This window comes from Vipera ursinii, assembly GCF_947247035.1.
Source record: "Vipera ursinii genome assembly, chromosome: 3".
Classification (NCBI taxonomy): Eukaryota; Metazoa; Chordata; class Lepidosauria; order Squamata; family Viperidae; genus Vipera; species Vipera ursinii.
The window spans coordinates 86,763,083-86,778,719 of NC_139516.1; the positions used below are offsets into that span (position 1 = coordinate 86,763,083).

The window sequence follows — 15,637 nt, forward strand, 5'->3', positions numbered from 1 at the left end:
CACCCACCCCCGACCCGCTGCGTTTTCGCTTCTTCACGTTGGCGGGCCGAAGCGTGCTGACGAGGATCCTGACAATTGCGCGAACCCAGGAACGGAAACGCCGCCGCCGCTCACGCGCTCCGAGATCCGACAAGCGCTCGCCTCGAGCTCTCGCCTCGCCGAAAAAAACCAAAAAAACACAAAACCAAGGCGTCTGACGTCCCCGCCCGTACCTGCTCGCCTCTTTTTGCAGAAGCCACGCCCAGGGCGAGGAAGGTGCCCAATGGGAGACGGCGTTTCGAGAGGGACGGGGCGGGACTCTAAGCGAAATTGGGGAGGGTGGCGGCGGCGGCGGCGGCGTTAGCCAGTCCGGCAGGGCGTCGCGTGAAGGGAGGGAGGGAGAGAGGGAAGGCTGAGTTCAATGGACGGAGGGGGGATGCAGCGGCTCCCGACGCTGCTTCCCTTGTCCGCGGTTCCGAAGGCGCCCCGAGCCCGCTCCTCCCGCCGGCTATAGCCTCCGTCTCCCCGCCACGCCACGCCTCGCCTCGCCTCAGCCGGTCTGTCGGGTAAGCAGAAAACCCAGTGGGAGCGTGGCGGAGGTTGGGGTCGGGCGAGTTCGCGAACGCCTGACTGTCAAACGCGCCCCCCTCCTCCTCCCCTTGCCCCCTCCGCGGCTCTTTTCAGCGGCGCGCGGCTTCTTGGGCTCCCGAGTCGGGCGTCCGTCGCTTCTCGGATCGGGAGGGACGGGCGGGGGGGGTCCGGTCTTGGAGAATCCTCCGTCTCTGGATTTCGGGGTTGTTGTTTTTTTTAACAATCCACACACACACACACACACCGCCTTTTCCCGTGTTGAGGAAAGGGGGCGTATTCCCGGTTCCCTCTTTTCCGCTCCCCTCCCCTCTCGCCTGTTCAAACGACCTGATAGCTTTCTTTGCTCTTTCCCCTCCCCTCCCCTCCCCTCCCCTCCCCACTTCCCCTGGCCTGGCTTGGAGCCCCAGCGTCCCCTTTCGGTGGTATTTTAAAATCCCTGAGCTTGAACCGCAGGGGGAGGAGAGGAAACGTGCCATTTGGCAGCTGACTTGCACTTGCCCAGGCCGGGGAAGGGAGCCCTGGCTAGACGGCCCGCGGCGCCTGGGAAAAGGAAGAGAGAGAAAAAAAAGGGTGGGGGTGGGAGAGAATTGCGGAGAGAGCGCGCGTGTGTGTGTGTTTTCGTGTGTGTGTGTGTGTGCGCGCCCGTCCGCCCCGCGAGGAATGCCAGCTATTTCTTTGAAGGGGCGGGTGTAGCCAGGCGCCTCCTCCCTCGCTCGACCCGGGAGGTTTACTCCTCGTCCCTGCGTGTTATTTGTCAACACTTCTTTGGCCAGGTACTTTTAACTTGCCTGCCTCTCTTGCCCTTGGTATAATAATAATAATAATAATAATAATAATAATAATAATAATAATAATAATAATAATAATAATAATAATAATAATAATAATAATAATAATAATAATAATAATTGATAATAATGATAATGATAATGATAATGATAATAATAATTGATGATGATAATAATAATAATAATAATAATAATAATGATGATGATGATAATAATAATTGATAATAATGATAATGATAATAATAATTGATGATAATAATAATAATAATAATAATAATAATAATAATAATAATAATAATAATAATAATAATAATAATAATAATAAACAACGACCTCGGTGTCCGATTCTCCCCTCCTTGTCCCTTGTACGGAGCGGGCTGGTTGGTTGTTTTTTTTTTTTTTAGAAACCGTGTTTCCTTCGGCGATCTGCCGCAACTTCTGCTTTTCTCCAAAGTTACTGCGATTACGGGAATCGGGAAGTTAGCTTTGTCGGGTTAAGATATGTGTGGCGAAGAGTCGTCCCGTTGGGAGGACGCGAATTCGAAGCGAACAGACAGGATGGTGGGGGTCCTGTTAATTTGAGAAGAGACCTTATGTTGCTTTGGAAGGAATGGAGGCTTTCTTTCCCCCCCTCCCCCGAGGCAGTAGTTGCGTTTCTGGATGATGAAATATAAGTGGGATTCTTCCCCCCCCCATATACAGTACAGATTAGTGCCTAGGGCTAGGGGTAGGCAACCTCGGCTCTTTTATGACTCATGGACTTCAACTCCCAGAATTCCTGAGCCAGCTTGGCTGGCTCAGGAATTCTGGGAGGTGAAGTCCATGAGTCATAAAAGAGCCGAGGTTGCCTACCCCTGGCCTAGGGCCTTAAAAAGCTAAGGGAAGGGTTTATATTGTAAAAAATAAAATTGTACTTTACTGTAGTTACTGTCCTTGCTTGGATAATTATGGAAAAGTTATCTAATATTATTAATGTGTAATGTAGGTATCAGCTGGACAGGAGATTCCAAGGCATGTGTGTTTTTTTTGTGTATCTTGAAAGTTGTCTTTTATGATGTGAGTTGAGAGCAAGTTCCAATTAAAGAGTGTGAGAGGAAGCATTTTATATATTTTAACGTGAGCAGGATTCTAAATATGACCTGCGTATTTAGAATAGATACAAAGCCACAAGAGCGGTCTGTGTTTAGCAAGTTTTGCTTGTCTCGCTAGTAGTCATTATGTTTTAAAAGAGGGAAATAGTTAAGTGGAAGGATAAGATTGCAGAATATTATTCTGGCTAGGAAGTTAAGAAATTTGCAGAGTTTTTGCACAATATAGTTTAAAGAAAGCTCTCTACCATCATCTTTCCGTAAAGTTCAGTGCATCAGGATATGATTTTGACATGGCATTTTTTCATATATTAAGGTATATGCATATGATTAAGATTAAATAAGTGCAAAAGACTTGACATTAAAAGGTTCTGGGAATTTTTTTCAGATAATGCAAATACACATATTCAAGTATTAGCTGGAAAGTACTTGACATTTCTATTTAAGCCTCTTTATATTATATATCACCTAAGTATTTTAACTGAATTGTAATTTAGTTTAGTTTAGTTTAGTTTAGTTTTATTAAATTTTTATACCGCCCTTCTCCCTAGGGACTCAGGGCGGTGAACAGGGCAGATAATAAAAGTACAAAACTACAAAAGTTAAAATAGAATTAAATTAATGCCCAAGATAAAACAGTAAAATATACAAATATTTAAAAACCCAAATTAACTCCCCATCAGGCCAGGCCAGCTTGTTCAAACAGGTGGGTCTTTAACCCGCGCCGGAAGGAGCGGAGATCCGGTGCCATCCGGAGCTCCACCGGCAGTTCATTCCATAAGGCCGGGGCGCCCACAGAGAAGGCCCTCCCCCTGGGGGCCACCAGCCGGCATTCTCTGACTGGAGGCACCCTGAGGAGGCCCTCTCTGTGGGAACGCACAGGGCGGAGGGGGGTTGACGCCGGCAGCAGGTGGTCCCCGAGGTATTCCGGACCCATGCCATGTAGGGACTTAAAAACCATCACTAAGACCTTAAAATACTGCCTTCTTAAAATTGAGAGAGTGGCATATTGCATCATTATACTTACATTTAATATATTACTTTTTATAACCCAAACTGAATGCCTTCAAGTAAAATAAAATTTGTAAATAGTAAAAACAAAAAAATATTATTATAATGTATCTTAAATTCTATTTATACGCTTGAAGGTGTTCATAGGAGTGAATTGACTTGAATCACATTGGGAATGGATCATGGTTTAAATATAACTTTCTCTTTCATGAAATCTACAATGTTGGGTTTTTGCAGGTGCTTTAAGTTACCACTTGACTGAGAATTAAACTTTGAGATATATTTTTTAAAATTGTAATTTTAGAAATATTTAAGCGTAGAGGTGAAAGCAAGTTTTAAATGACTTTATAAGAGTGTAGGTTGGATACCAACAATTTTGTCAAAATTTTAACTGGCACTGCTCCATTGTCTTAAACTGAAAAATATTTTAATATGAAAAGTTTACCAATAATCTAGCCTTTAATGTTCAAAATTGTTTTATTTGTATTTTGATTTTTCTAGCTGACGCAAGTTTCTTTCTGTTTTTTCTTCTTCTCAGGTCTCTGTTGCTTGGCAGATGGACCCTAAGTACCACTGAATGTTAGCTCTGGAGATTTCAAAAGCTCTGCAGTGGCTGGGATGTTGCGCCAGAACGGTGGCAGCAACAAGCGTGGTTTAGGATTAACTAAACTGTCTACCTCCAATTTCTTCCCCATCTCTAATACAGGAACCTGGGGGATGGGGCGCAATACCAAAAGTAGTTCTCTGAGCAGCATTAGCTCAAACTCTGATGGCTATGGCAGCATTATTGTGGACCCAGAATATATCATGCAGCTGGTGAACGATGTCAGAAAATTTGCGGATGTTCTACTTGGTTTGAAAGAAGCCATTCTTTCAGAAGGTGTGTCAGATGCTTCTTGATAACTTTCTCATTTGATATGTGTACTTGTAGCGAATTATTTAGTAAAATATGACTCTAGGAATGTTAAGGTGGAACAGTGGTAAACTTCTCTTGGGTATGTTTTGTCATTTGCAGGAAATTGTGGCTTTTACTTTGCTGACTTCCTGTGTGAAACATTGCATAGGAACTGAAAGTCAGCAATAAAGGTTTTGATTTAAATGGATTTCTCATTGCTTCTTTAGCTTAGTAAATACTTTCATGTATGAATGGCTTTCCCTTGTTATCAAAGCTTTGACAGTTTACTTGAACTTTCTTTCTTAAAATGAACTACCTTTTCAAATCAAAAATTGGGTGAGACATTTTTGCCACTTACTGCCAGCATATGGAAACAGCAAATGGCTTTCAGTTGTGTCTTCTTCTTAGGGGGAAGTAGCTTATTATTTTGCTAAGCAGAAAGGAAGGATTTCACATAATGCTAAGCTGTACTTTAGTAGTATTTACAGACTGTACTGTTAGGAAGATATCTTTTTTTAAAATTTTGAATAATATAAAATATTTATCACCAGTTATTTCTATTCCACTTAGTCTTATGTAAGCTGTAATAATTTAGGTGTTAATGCATCTGTGGGATCTGAGATAAAACAGTAGTTTTCCTATCAAATGAGTGAAGAAAGGTGGTTAGTTAAATTCAATCTTTATATGAAAAGATCAAAACAAGCTATTTAGGAATAAATCTGTCTCTCTTGCAATAGGTGAGGCTTCCAGATTGAAATACCTTATATTCTTTGCAAAGTAATTAATGAATCTTTTAAACTGAGCTGTAAGTATTTACTAAGAATATAACCACTTTGTGCAGCATGACCTAATAGGGTGGTTGTGGGAAAAAGAGACAAGATAATTAGGTCTGTTTGCTGCCTTGTGTTATATATAACAAGGTCAGATAAAAATATAATAGACCGTCTGTGGTTTTGAAAGAAAGAACTGTCAGTGACCTGTAGATTTCTTTTGAGCTCTTACAATTAAATCAACTATTGATACAATTGTCAATGGACCAGTAGAAATACAATCTCAAAATACAGATTAAGTTATAACCAGTAGCTTTTAAACCTCAGTGGATGAGTTCAAAGTAAAATCCACATTATGGCTTCAAATGACATGTGATTCGTATCACAGCATTTGATATAAATTCCATATTATAGTTCTTGCCTATTACACTGGATAAAGATTGATTACTTTTAAGTTAACATTTTAATTTGTACACCTTAAGCAACTTGATGACACTGTGCTTAAAAATATTGCAGAGATTGTATATTAGTGAAACAATGGCCTCACTGAATACAGAATAATTACTATCAAAAGTTCTAATAAATTTTAACTATGCCTTATTTCTGTTTGGGCTTGTAACTGATAAGACACCTTGCAATTTGGGAAGCTGTTGTTTTTCAGAGTAAAAGTCTTCATGCTGAGGTGAGAATCATAAGTATGAATTTTCCCTAGAGAAAATTAAGAGCCTTTGGGGCAGGGGTCTTCAAATTTGGCCCTTTATAACCTGTAGACTTCAACTCCCAGAATTCCTCAGCCAAGCATGCTGGCTGAGGAATTCTGGGAGTTGAAGTCCACAAGTCACAAAGGGGCCAAGTTTGAAGACCATTTCTTTGGGCATTGTAAAATCCACTATTAATGAAAGTGTAGGAAAAACTACTTCACTTGATTTACCTATTTTGTGCTTACATTCAAATATATATATGATGATACTAACATTTTATGTGTATTGTTTTGGTAACATCGTTTTGTTTGATGATGGCTGCCTTAAAAGTATAAAGACATTTAATGGAGCATTGAGTGCTTTTTAAATCACTAACCAACATGATAATATATTGAAATTAGAATTTACTATATAATGGAAAGGATTGCTTTTATAAAGCAAATAAAAAATGGTCAATTTGTGAAAGTGCTTTTTGGCGGGTTCATGAATAGTAGTATTTTTTCAGGCTCGAGAAAGTAATTTGGAATTTGGCTTTCCAGTTTTTTCTCAGGGAGCTCAAATAAGTTCTACAATTTGATGGTTTTATAAGGTATATTTAACATGGAATATAGTGACTTTATTTATCTGAGGCCACTTAGAAAAATTCATAAGTAAACTAAGAATTCAACATTGATTTCATTTGTCTCAGTGGATACTTTGGGTGGTGCATATCAGTGGTGCTGCATGTTAGGATCTTGATTGAGTTGATCAAATTTGATGCAGGTAGAAAAACAATGTTACAATGCCTTTAACTATTCAGTTTTAAATTAAAAAGCATCATTTTAATGTCACTAAATAAAATATTAGTATGCTTTTAATTTTAATACATGAAGCAAGTTAAAAATCTTAATCTTATACTGTATAAGCTGTTCAGATTGCCTCAAAGTATGAGATGAGTGACATAAATTTTATAAATAATAAGTGATTTCTTGCCTATTACTGAACATACACAAATTAATCCAATGAATGTTTATGATAACTAGCATATTTCTCCCAGTATTGTGTTTGTGTTTCGCTATATTAACCTCCTCTGCTAAAAAAGAAAAATATAAATGATATTTGATTTTTAATTTGATTCAATATTACCATAATCAATTTTCATGGCACTAATGGATTTTGTTGGAGATGAGAATAGTTTAGGCTGGTGATAGCTGTGAGTAGGATTACTTTTCCGTACAATTCACTTACTCATGGAGAAGGGAAAAACATTCATCCCTCCATTCATCTGTTCTACAGATTGGAGGCTAAAGTACCATAATCTGACATCTCTTGGAGAGATTATCACTATATGCTACCTTCTTCAGGAAACAAGCAGCCTTCTCAGCCTGCTGAATGGTAGACATACAGTAAATGTAACATTTGATGGCAGTTGCTGAGATGGCATCTTGAGTTCCACTCTATAGCCTGCAGTTTGCCCACCTGTATTGTAAGTAAAAAGTTTTCCAGCTTTTGGGGGCTACTAAGTACATTATTGTGAAATAAGCGATATGTGCATTTTCCCAAAACGCATTAAAACGCATCCCCACCGCCCTGTGCGCTCCCACAGAGAGGGCCTCCTCAGGGTGCCACCGCTCAAGGAATGTCGGCTGGTGGCCCCCAGGGGGAGGGCATTCTCAGTGGGTGCGCCAGCCCTCTGGAACAGCTTGCCAACCGAAATCCGGATGGCCCCCGACCTCCGCACCTTCCGGCGAGAATTAAAAACTTACCTGTTCCAGCAGTCCGGCCTGGCCTGATAGCTCTTATTGGGGTCCCAGTTTGTATTTTACTAGTGTTTGTTTTTCATTACGGTTCATTCTGTATGCCTATCTTATTCTGTACACCGCCCTGAGTCCCTCGGGAGAAGGGCGGTTTATAAAAACAAATAAATAAATAAATAAATAAATAAATAAATAAATAAAATAACAAAAGGTACATACATACACACACAGTACATGCAGAAAATCTTTGCATACAATAATATCTCAACTATTGCTTTACAGCACGCCAAGTTTAAAGTCAAGTGAAGCAGGACATTAATTGGATGCCAAGAGGCAGGGCTTTTTTTGTCATAGAACCCTCAGAATGGAGTTCCGGCACCTTTTTTGGATGGAACCTTGTAGGGCAGGCAAGGCGGGTTGTATGACATGTCTGAGTTCCAGCACCTTTTTCTTTTACAAAAAAAGCACTGGGCTTACCTATTAGCAATAATCTAAATGTGAATCCAGGGCCTTTTCTACAGTTGATCTTGACTGTCAGGAAATCTAAGACTAAGAAAACCTCAGTATATTAGCTTTTCTGTGTGTGTAATTCTGATTAGCGAGAATAAACAGCAAAGGAGTACTGATTCAAAATGGAATCAGTCTATATCTTGCAGTGGGATTCTGGTACTGTAGTTTGAATCTCGTGATCATAAAATGTTATCTCCTAACCCCAGCAAATTGTTTTGATTTTTGTGTGGGGTCTTATCTGTGTTATTACATTATTGCACAATTACATAAATCATTTTGTATAATCCATGTTCAGATATTTAAAAAACTATTACATAGTCTTATCACAAAATTGTAAAAAAAACAAACCTAATGTACAGTATTCCAGTGGGTCAGTAAATGTATATGAAAACAATATCCTGTAAATTAAATGTAGTGTGTTTAATTTAGATAATAATCTGTACTTCTTTATGAAGTCTCCCAACTGATTTAAAATTATGACCACATCCCCTCCCCACCACATATTTTGCATTCCTTCAGAACAAATGTTCACTTGTTGCTATAGTGTCAAAGATCAACAGTTGGTTAGGGGTATGTTTCTTGAGCAAGTGAATAGAGCAGGGGTAGGCAACCTCGGCTCTTTTATGACTCATGGACTTTAATTCCCAGAATTCCTGAGCCAGCTGGCTCAGGAATTCTGGGAGTTGAAGTCCATGAGTCATAAAAGAGCCGAGGTTGCCGACCCCTGGTATAGAGACACTCGAATCAACTTCTGTGAAGGAACTTTAATCTTTGTTGAATTTGAAATAGTTTATCATAACAGTGCTTAGTTATTTTACTATGTTTTGATTCTTTGCCACAAATAGTGTTATCCTAATAGCCGCCTCTCTCTGGAGCACATGTTACAAACTGTCATCTTTCAGAAGTTTCTGAACTGCTAACAATCCCTTACCATTAGCTACGTTGGCTGGGCCTGCTAGAATACATTCAGCAATATTTTATTTATTTATATATCAAATTTGGAAATCACCCATCTCACTAACAGAGTGACTCTGGGTGGTATATAATTAAAACATAAAATTGAAGTTGTGGGAGGTAGATATAGCCTTCCAAATGATTATGCTGTATTGTCGTCTTTAGAAAGTGAATAAGACTTTTGAGACTTTGGATATACTGTATTCATAATTGACTGTCATGAAGTTCCTTCAAAATAAATACTAATATTAGAATGACCCTAATACTGTGCAGTACCATTTCTCAAAAGTGTATTCTATGGATCCCCTGAGAGTCCCTGAGATCTTTTCAGAGGCTCCCTGAGGTCAAAACTATTTCCATAACAATAATACTATGTTGTTTGGCCTTTTCATTCTTATTGTCTTAAGTGTACAGTTTTCCAAAGGTTACATGATATATAAAGGTGTCACAACTCTTACAGCTAATGGGGCATGTATTTTTTGTATTCTTATGTTTCCTGCAATTTTCTGTGGTGGTAAAAAAATTAGGTTATAGGTACATGTATTTTCAGAAATCAATTCAGTTTGTTCTCAGTATTCCTACTATGCACTTATTAGCTACCTTCAGTTATACCTGCTATAATCTGTGCAACTTCATTATCATCCCAAAAATGATTCTTTAGTAATCCTAAAGTTTTCCTTGCATCTGAGCGGAAAAGCAGCAGGAAGTAAATATACCTTGTTCTTTTATTTTGCAATAATATTTTAAAAAAAATTATCTAACATTTTTATAATTTATAATTTAATGTTTTATTCTGTCAAAAATCAAATTTATAATATATTTTCTTGTAGTTAGAATGGATCATTGACTTAAAAAAACAAGATTTCAAGATTCACTGTCTTGTAATGACACTGCACTGTAGCTGCACTGTCTTCATCTGAAAATACAGAAAAAGATGAACCTGACATATCTGACTCATGGAAGGAAGGAAGGAAGGAATCTACTCCAAAGAAACTGGGCGAAGCTGTAAATAAGAAACTAGTATAATGAAACCTATCTTTCCCTCATATTTATAGCTGCTGTCAATTTACCTTACTGTATCAGGCAAAAATTTTTTGAATAGTCTTAAGATGGGGTTAAATTGTTGTGTCATTATGAGACCATTCAGAGCTTAAGGAAAAAAGAATTCAAATATTTTAAACATAGACATGATGAGCTCTTTAAAAGCCAAACAATTCAAACTAAAAATTAAAGAGGCAATTAACCCTTCTCACAAAGTTACCATGTGAGAAGTTGTCTGGTATCTGCATAAACTCATAATCAAAGAAGATCTTTCACGTGAATGCTTGCAACAAGCAAAATGATGCTCAAGTATTCTAAGACTTGAATCACTTTTTGTATCATCATTTGTCCTGGAAAAACTCAAGGCAGTGGCCCCAAACTGTACTAAGAGTCATTGTATTTTTCATCAGCACACACTTGCAGGGGGAAAAAAACCAGTTTCATTTTTAAAAGGCTTTGATGAAGCGGTAAAAATTATTAATTTTATTAAATCTTGACTCTTGAGTATGTGTTTTCTTTTTAATATTCTATGCAATGGAATGGAAAGTACGTACCAAGTGCTTCTGCTGCATACCAAAAGTACAGTGCTTACCCTGAAGAAAAGCACTTGTGCATTTGCCTTGTGAGTTGAACTGGCATGTTCTGTCTTCATGAAACATTTTTAATTGAAAGAACAACTGACAAACTGTGGTTATTCAGACTTGGTATTTGGCAAACATTTTCTCAAAAGGGGCGTGTCACTTGAAAGAAAACAATAGAATTTACAAAAGCTTGTATCGGCCACTATGACAGCTGCCCAACATTTTAAGACTTTTCTGACCATATCAGTGGTGGTACTAATGAATGTTAATTTTTCGGTATGATTTGATGAAACAGGCCAACATTTGGAAGATCTGCATAACTCAATGAAACAGTGTTTTTCAGATGACCAATGAATGATGTTACAGAATTGTGCATCGATAAAAGATCCATTTAAAGCACATGATAAACCAGTGGATTTTAATACAACAGACTATGAAAAGTTCATTAATATGAGTTCATATTCACATTACAACTAACCTTTAAGAAACTACTACTAGATGACTTTTAGTGTAGTACCAGAGGAACAATATTCAGATACCTTAAAAGTATCCAGTTACCTGTTAAAATAATCTTTTTCCCAACTATATATCTTGTGTAAGACCTGATTTTTTTCATATATTTCAACCAAAGCAACATAACAGACTGAATACTGAAGATATGAGAATCCAGCTGCTTTCTATTAAGCCAGACATTAAAGAGATTTGCAAAAATATAAAACAATACCAGTCTTCTCACAATTTTGGGTGAAGAGTTATTTTGAATTAAAAATGATTTATGTTAACATGATTGAAATGATTGGTCCATTAGTGGGAGAAAGTGACAAGCAACAGGGAGAAAGCAGAACTACTTAACTTGTTTCTTGCATCTGTCTTTACACAAAGGGAAAAACAGTCCAGCCTATCAAAAATATTACTGTAAAAAACAGATTAGAAACAAAAGTTAAGCAGGCAAGAAAATGGTAAATGAGCACCTGTCCACCTAGATGAGTTCAAATCACCAGGACCAGATGGTCTACATTCCAAAGTTCTGAAGGAACTGGCAGATGTGATCTCAGAATGCTGAACTATATCTTTTAAATATCCTGAAGCACTGAGGAACTATCAGAGGACTAGAAAAGAGCTGATGAAGTTCCCAAGAAAGGGGAAAAAATGGATCCTGGAAACTACAGACCTATCAGCCTGACCTCAATACCTGGGAAGATTCTAGAAAAGATAATCCAGCAACTAATCAGCAAACACCTAGAGGAAAACAAAATCATTACCAAAAGCCAACATGGGTTTGTCAAAAACAGATCATGCCAGGCAAATCTTATTGCATTCTTTGACCAGGTGACAAAATTAGTGGACCAGTGGAATGCTGTGGATATAATTTACTTGGACTTCAGTAAAGCATTTGATAAAGTAGACCACAACCTACTACTTGATAAGATAGAAAAATGTGGGTTAGACAGCATCACCACCAGATGGATTTGTGACCAGGCATACTCAGCGTTTGGTCCTCAATGGAACTGCATCTACATGGAGGGAAGCGTGCAGTGGGGTGCCCCAGGGCTCTCTAACATCTTCATCAATGACTTGGATGAGGGGATAGATGGGAGAACTCATTAAAGCTGGCAGGAATAGCCAACACTCCAAAAGATAGGCTTAAGGTACAGAAGGATCTTGACAGACTTGAACATTGGGCGCTATCTAACAAAATGAAATTCAGTGGTGAAAAAAGTAAGGTTCTACATTGAGGCAAGAAAAACCAAATGCACTTAGGTGGTACCTTGCTCAATAGCAGTAATTGTGAGAGGGATCTTGGAGTCCTAGCAGACAATCACTTAAATATGAGCCAGCAGTGTGCTGCGGCTGCCAAAAAAAACCAACACAGTGCTAGGCTGTATTAACAGGGATAGAATCAAGATCACATGATGTGTTGATATCACTTTACAATGCCTTGGTAAGGCCACACTTGGAATACTGCCTCCAGCTTTGGTCACCACGATGTAAAAAAGATGTTGAGACTCTAGAAAGAGTACAAAGAAGAGCAACCAAGATGATTAGGGGACTGGAGGCTAAAACATATAAGGAACAGTTGCTGGAATTGGGTATGGCTACATTAATGAAGAGAAGGACGAGGGGTGACATGATAGCAATGTTCCACAAAGAAGAGGGAGTCAAAGCACATGAAGGCAGGAGAAGAAGCAACGGATGGAAACTAACCAAAGAGAAAAGCAACCTAGAGCAACCTAGAACTAAGGAGAAATTTCCTGACAGAACAATTAAATCAATTAATTGATTTAATTAATTAATTAATTAATTAATTAATTAATTAAATCAACAATTAAATCAATTAAATGCCTCCAGAAGCTATGAACGCTCCAACACTGGAAGTTTTTAAGGAGAGACTGAACAGTCATTTGTCTGAAATGGTATAGGGTTTCCTACCTGAGCAGGGGGTTGGACTAGATGGTCTCCAAGGTCTCTTCCAACTTTATTATTATTATTGTTTTTATTTTATTTTAATTCCATTTATATCCCGCCCTTCTCAGGGCGGCTTACAAGCTTAGCAGTAGCCTTCATTCTATGTATATGCCTGCTTATTAGGGCTTTCACACACACCCCAAGCGGCATTATTACAAAGTCAGCTTAATTGCCCCCAACAATCTGGGTCCTCATTTTACCTACCTCGGAAGGATGGAAGGCTGAGTCAACCTTGAGCCTGGTGGGATGTGAACCTGCACTAATTGCAGGCAGCTGGTGTTAAGGAGGCATTAGCCCACTGCTCCACCAAGGCTCATTGTTATATGCAATGAGTTAATTATTAATTTTAAATGAATAAATCTTGTAACAATTTCTCACTTTTGTTAGCCCCACTGTGCAGACTAGACCAAAAAAATCAACTCTGAGCCACTTTTGAATACCTTCTGCTTGTTTTAGACTTAAACCATGTTTTCCCCCCTTGTTTTGATAATGAAACTAGTATCTCTATCAAGGTCATCTTCCTTACTCTCTATACATTTAATTTCTAATACAATATATGGATAATGTATTCTATATGGATAGATGTAACCCACATAAAGATTATTTGCGTTCCTCAATAATTTGTAAGAACGTAAAGGGGCCCTGAGAGCAAAAAGTTTAAGAACCCCTGCTATATAGTATTTCATTCAGGAACCAAAGTGAATCTTGCTTCATAAAGAACACTTTTGTGCTGTAATTCCTAACATAATAGTTGAAACACAATAATCACTTCCTGGTAATAGCACTATTTTTAAATCTAGATTTTTAATGTCAAAACTGGATTATATTGCTCTCTTCCCAAATGTGGTTAGGTTGGATGAGATTGACTTGGGGAAAAATGATTGACATAATAAAGGATAGAGCTTTCTGATGTTTTCTTCCAATTTCTGGTAAAAAAATTGGCTAAAATGGGTTCATTTAACAATTGTCATGTTTGCTTAACAGCTGCCAGAAAAAAGGTCACCAAATTGTCATGGTCATGTAGTAACCTGCTTAATGACCACCATGACTTACAACCATAATTCTGGGCTCAATTATGGTAGTCATTTGAGGCTGGCCTGTTCTATTGTGGAGCTCCAAAGCTTTGCTCCAGATAATTTTTTTCATTTTACTTTTTAATTTTATGAAAAAGCAAAATCCCAGAGTCATCTTTCATTGGTATGCTTTTAGTAATGTAACAATTGCTTTTAGCGGTGTAACAATTTAAGTAATACATAAGACAAACGTATTAAACATTTATTACTGTTTCAACAAGTAATATCTTTAATGTTGTTTGTAAGCTTCCTTGAGTCTATCAGGCAACTCTATCAAACAAAACAAAAAATAATAATACAAAAAAGCCTGGAAATTTATATCATAGACAAAACAGCTAAAGGATATATGATCATATAGCATGGAAGTACTTTTCCTCACATTTTCGTGAAAGAAAGATTAATTCAAATCTTAAAAAAGAAACTATATCCACAATCCATTGTAAATCAAGTGTATTTTGTTATTTCTGTATTATATAATATTCTACTGATGCCCATTTCCTAAAAATCCATAATAGTGCGTGCTTGTTAAATTCTAACTAGTGAGATACAACTAAAATCTTTGACAAAGAGACGACTAAATTCATGTTAACTATATTTTACACCAAAAATATCATAGACAACTCAACACACGTCAGTTGATATTTTCCTAATTGTATCTCCTACAGCAAGGGTGTCAAACTGCTGGCCCACAGGCTGGATGCACAATCCGGAAGCCATATCCACCCCATTGCTGGCAATGGCAAAACAGTCCCGATACGTCTCACGACATAACGTGACGTCATGAGTTTGACATGTCTGTCCTACAGGATATTTTGAAAAGATCTTAAAATATTTAAAATAACAGTTTTGTAGTATTAACCATGTTTTGAGATCAGTTATCTCAGTTGATTGAAATAAATCAATTAACTGAGATAATTACAATTTCCAGAGGTTTTTAAACAGCTGAATACTAGAAATAACAGTTTTGTTATTTCAAAGATATGCAATTAGTAGCAGTTTAATTTGCTTCCTTCAAAATGGTATGAAGTTTCTTAGAAGTTAATTCTTTCTTAACAAATACAAGAATATCAGAAACAACACTGTAGAAGACAAAAGAACTTAGATAACAAGTGCTTAAACAGCTGTTCAGAAGCCTTTTTGAGGTAAATCCACAATCAGTAACTATAGTTTGAAAGAAGGAAAACCTTTCTCATGCAGTGTACTTTAATTTGTCATCGTTTTCCATAGGAGGAATGCTTGCCTCACCAAAATTGATTTATTTTAAGCAAGAATTTTAAAAAATTTGGCTACTAAACTTCACTAAGGTAAAGGTAAAGGTTCCCCCGCACATGTGTGCTAGTCGTTTCCGACTCTAGGGGCCGGTGCTCATCTCCGTTTCAAAGCTGAAGAACCAGCGCTTGTCCGAGGACGTCTCCGTGGTCATGTGGCCGGCATGACTAGACACCAAAGGCGC

General features: G+C 38.0%; 1 protein-coding gene across 4 annotated transcripts in view; it reads left to right on the top strand.

Moving 5' to 3' along the window:
* The first annotated feature begins 258 nt into the window (after window positions 1-258).
* ARHGAP29 (Rho GTPase activating protein 29) overlaps window positions 259-15,637 on the top strand; it is a 55,162-nt gene continuing 39,783 nt past the window's right edge. For 3 of the 4 annotated variants that reach the window (XM_083359050.1, XM_083359051.1, XM_083359053.1), the window contains exons 1-2: window positions 259-545; window positions 3,996-4,337. In XM_083359050.1, the coding sequence (XP_083215176.1) occupies window positions 4,076-4,337 (262 nt within the window). In that variant the 5' untranslated portion in view covers window positions 259-545; window positions 3,996-4,075. The remainder of the gene's footprint in view (window positions 546-3,995; window positions 4,338-15,637) is intronic. The other variant, XM_083359052.1, reaches the window with a different exon arrangement.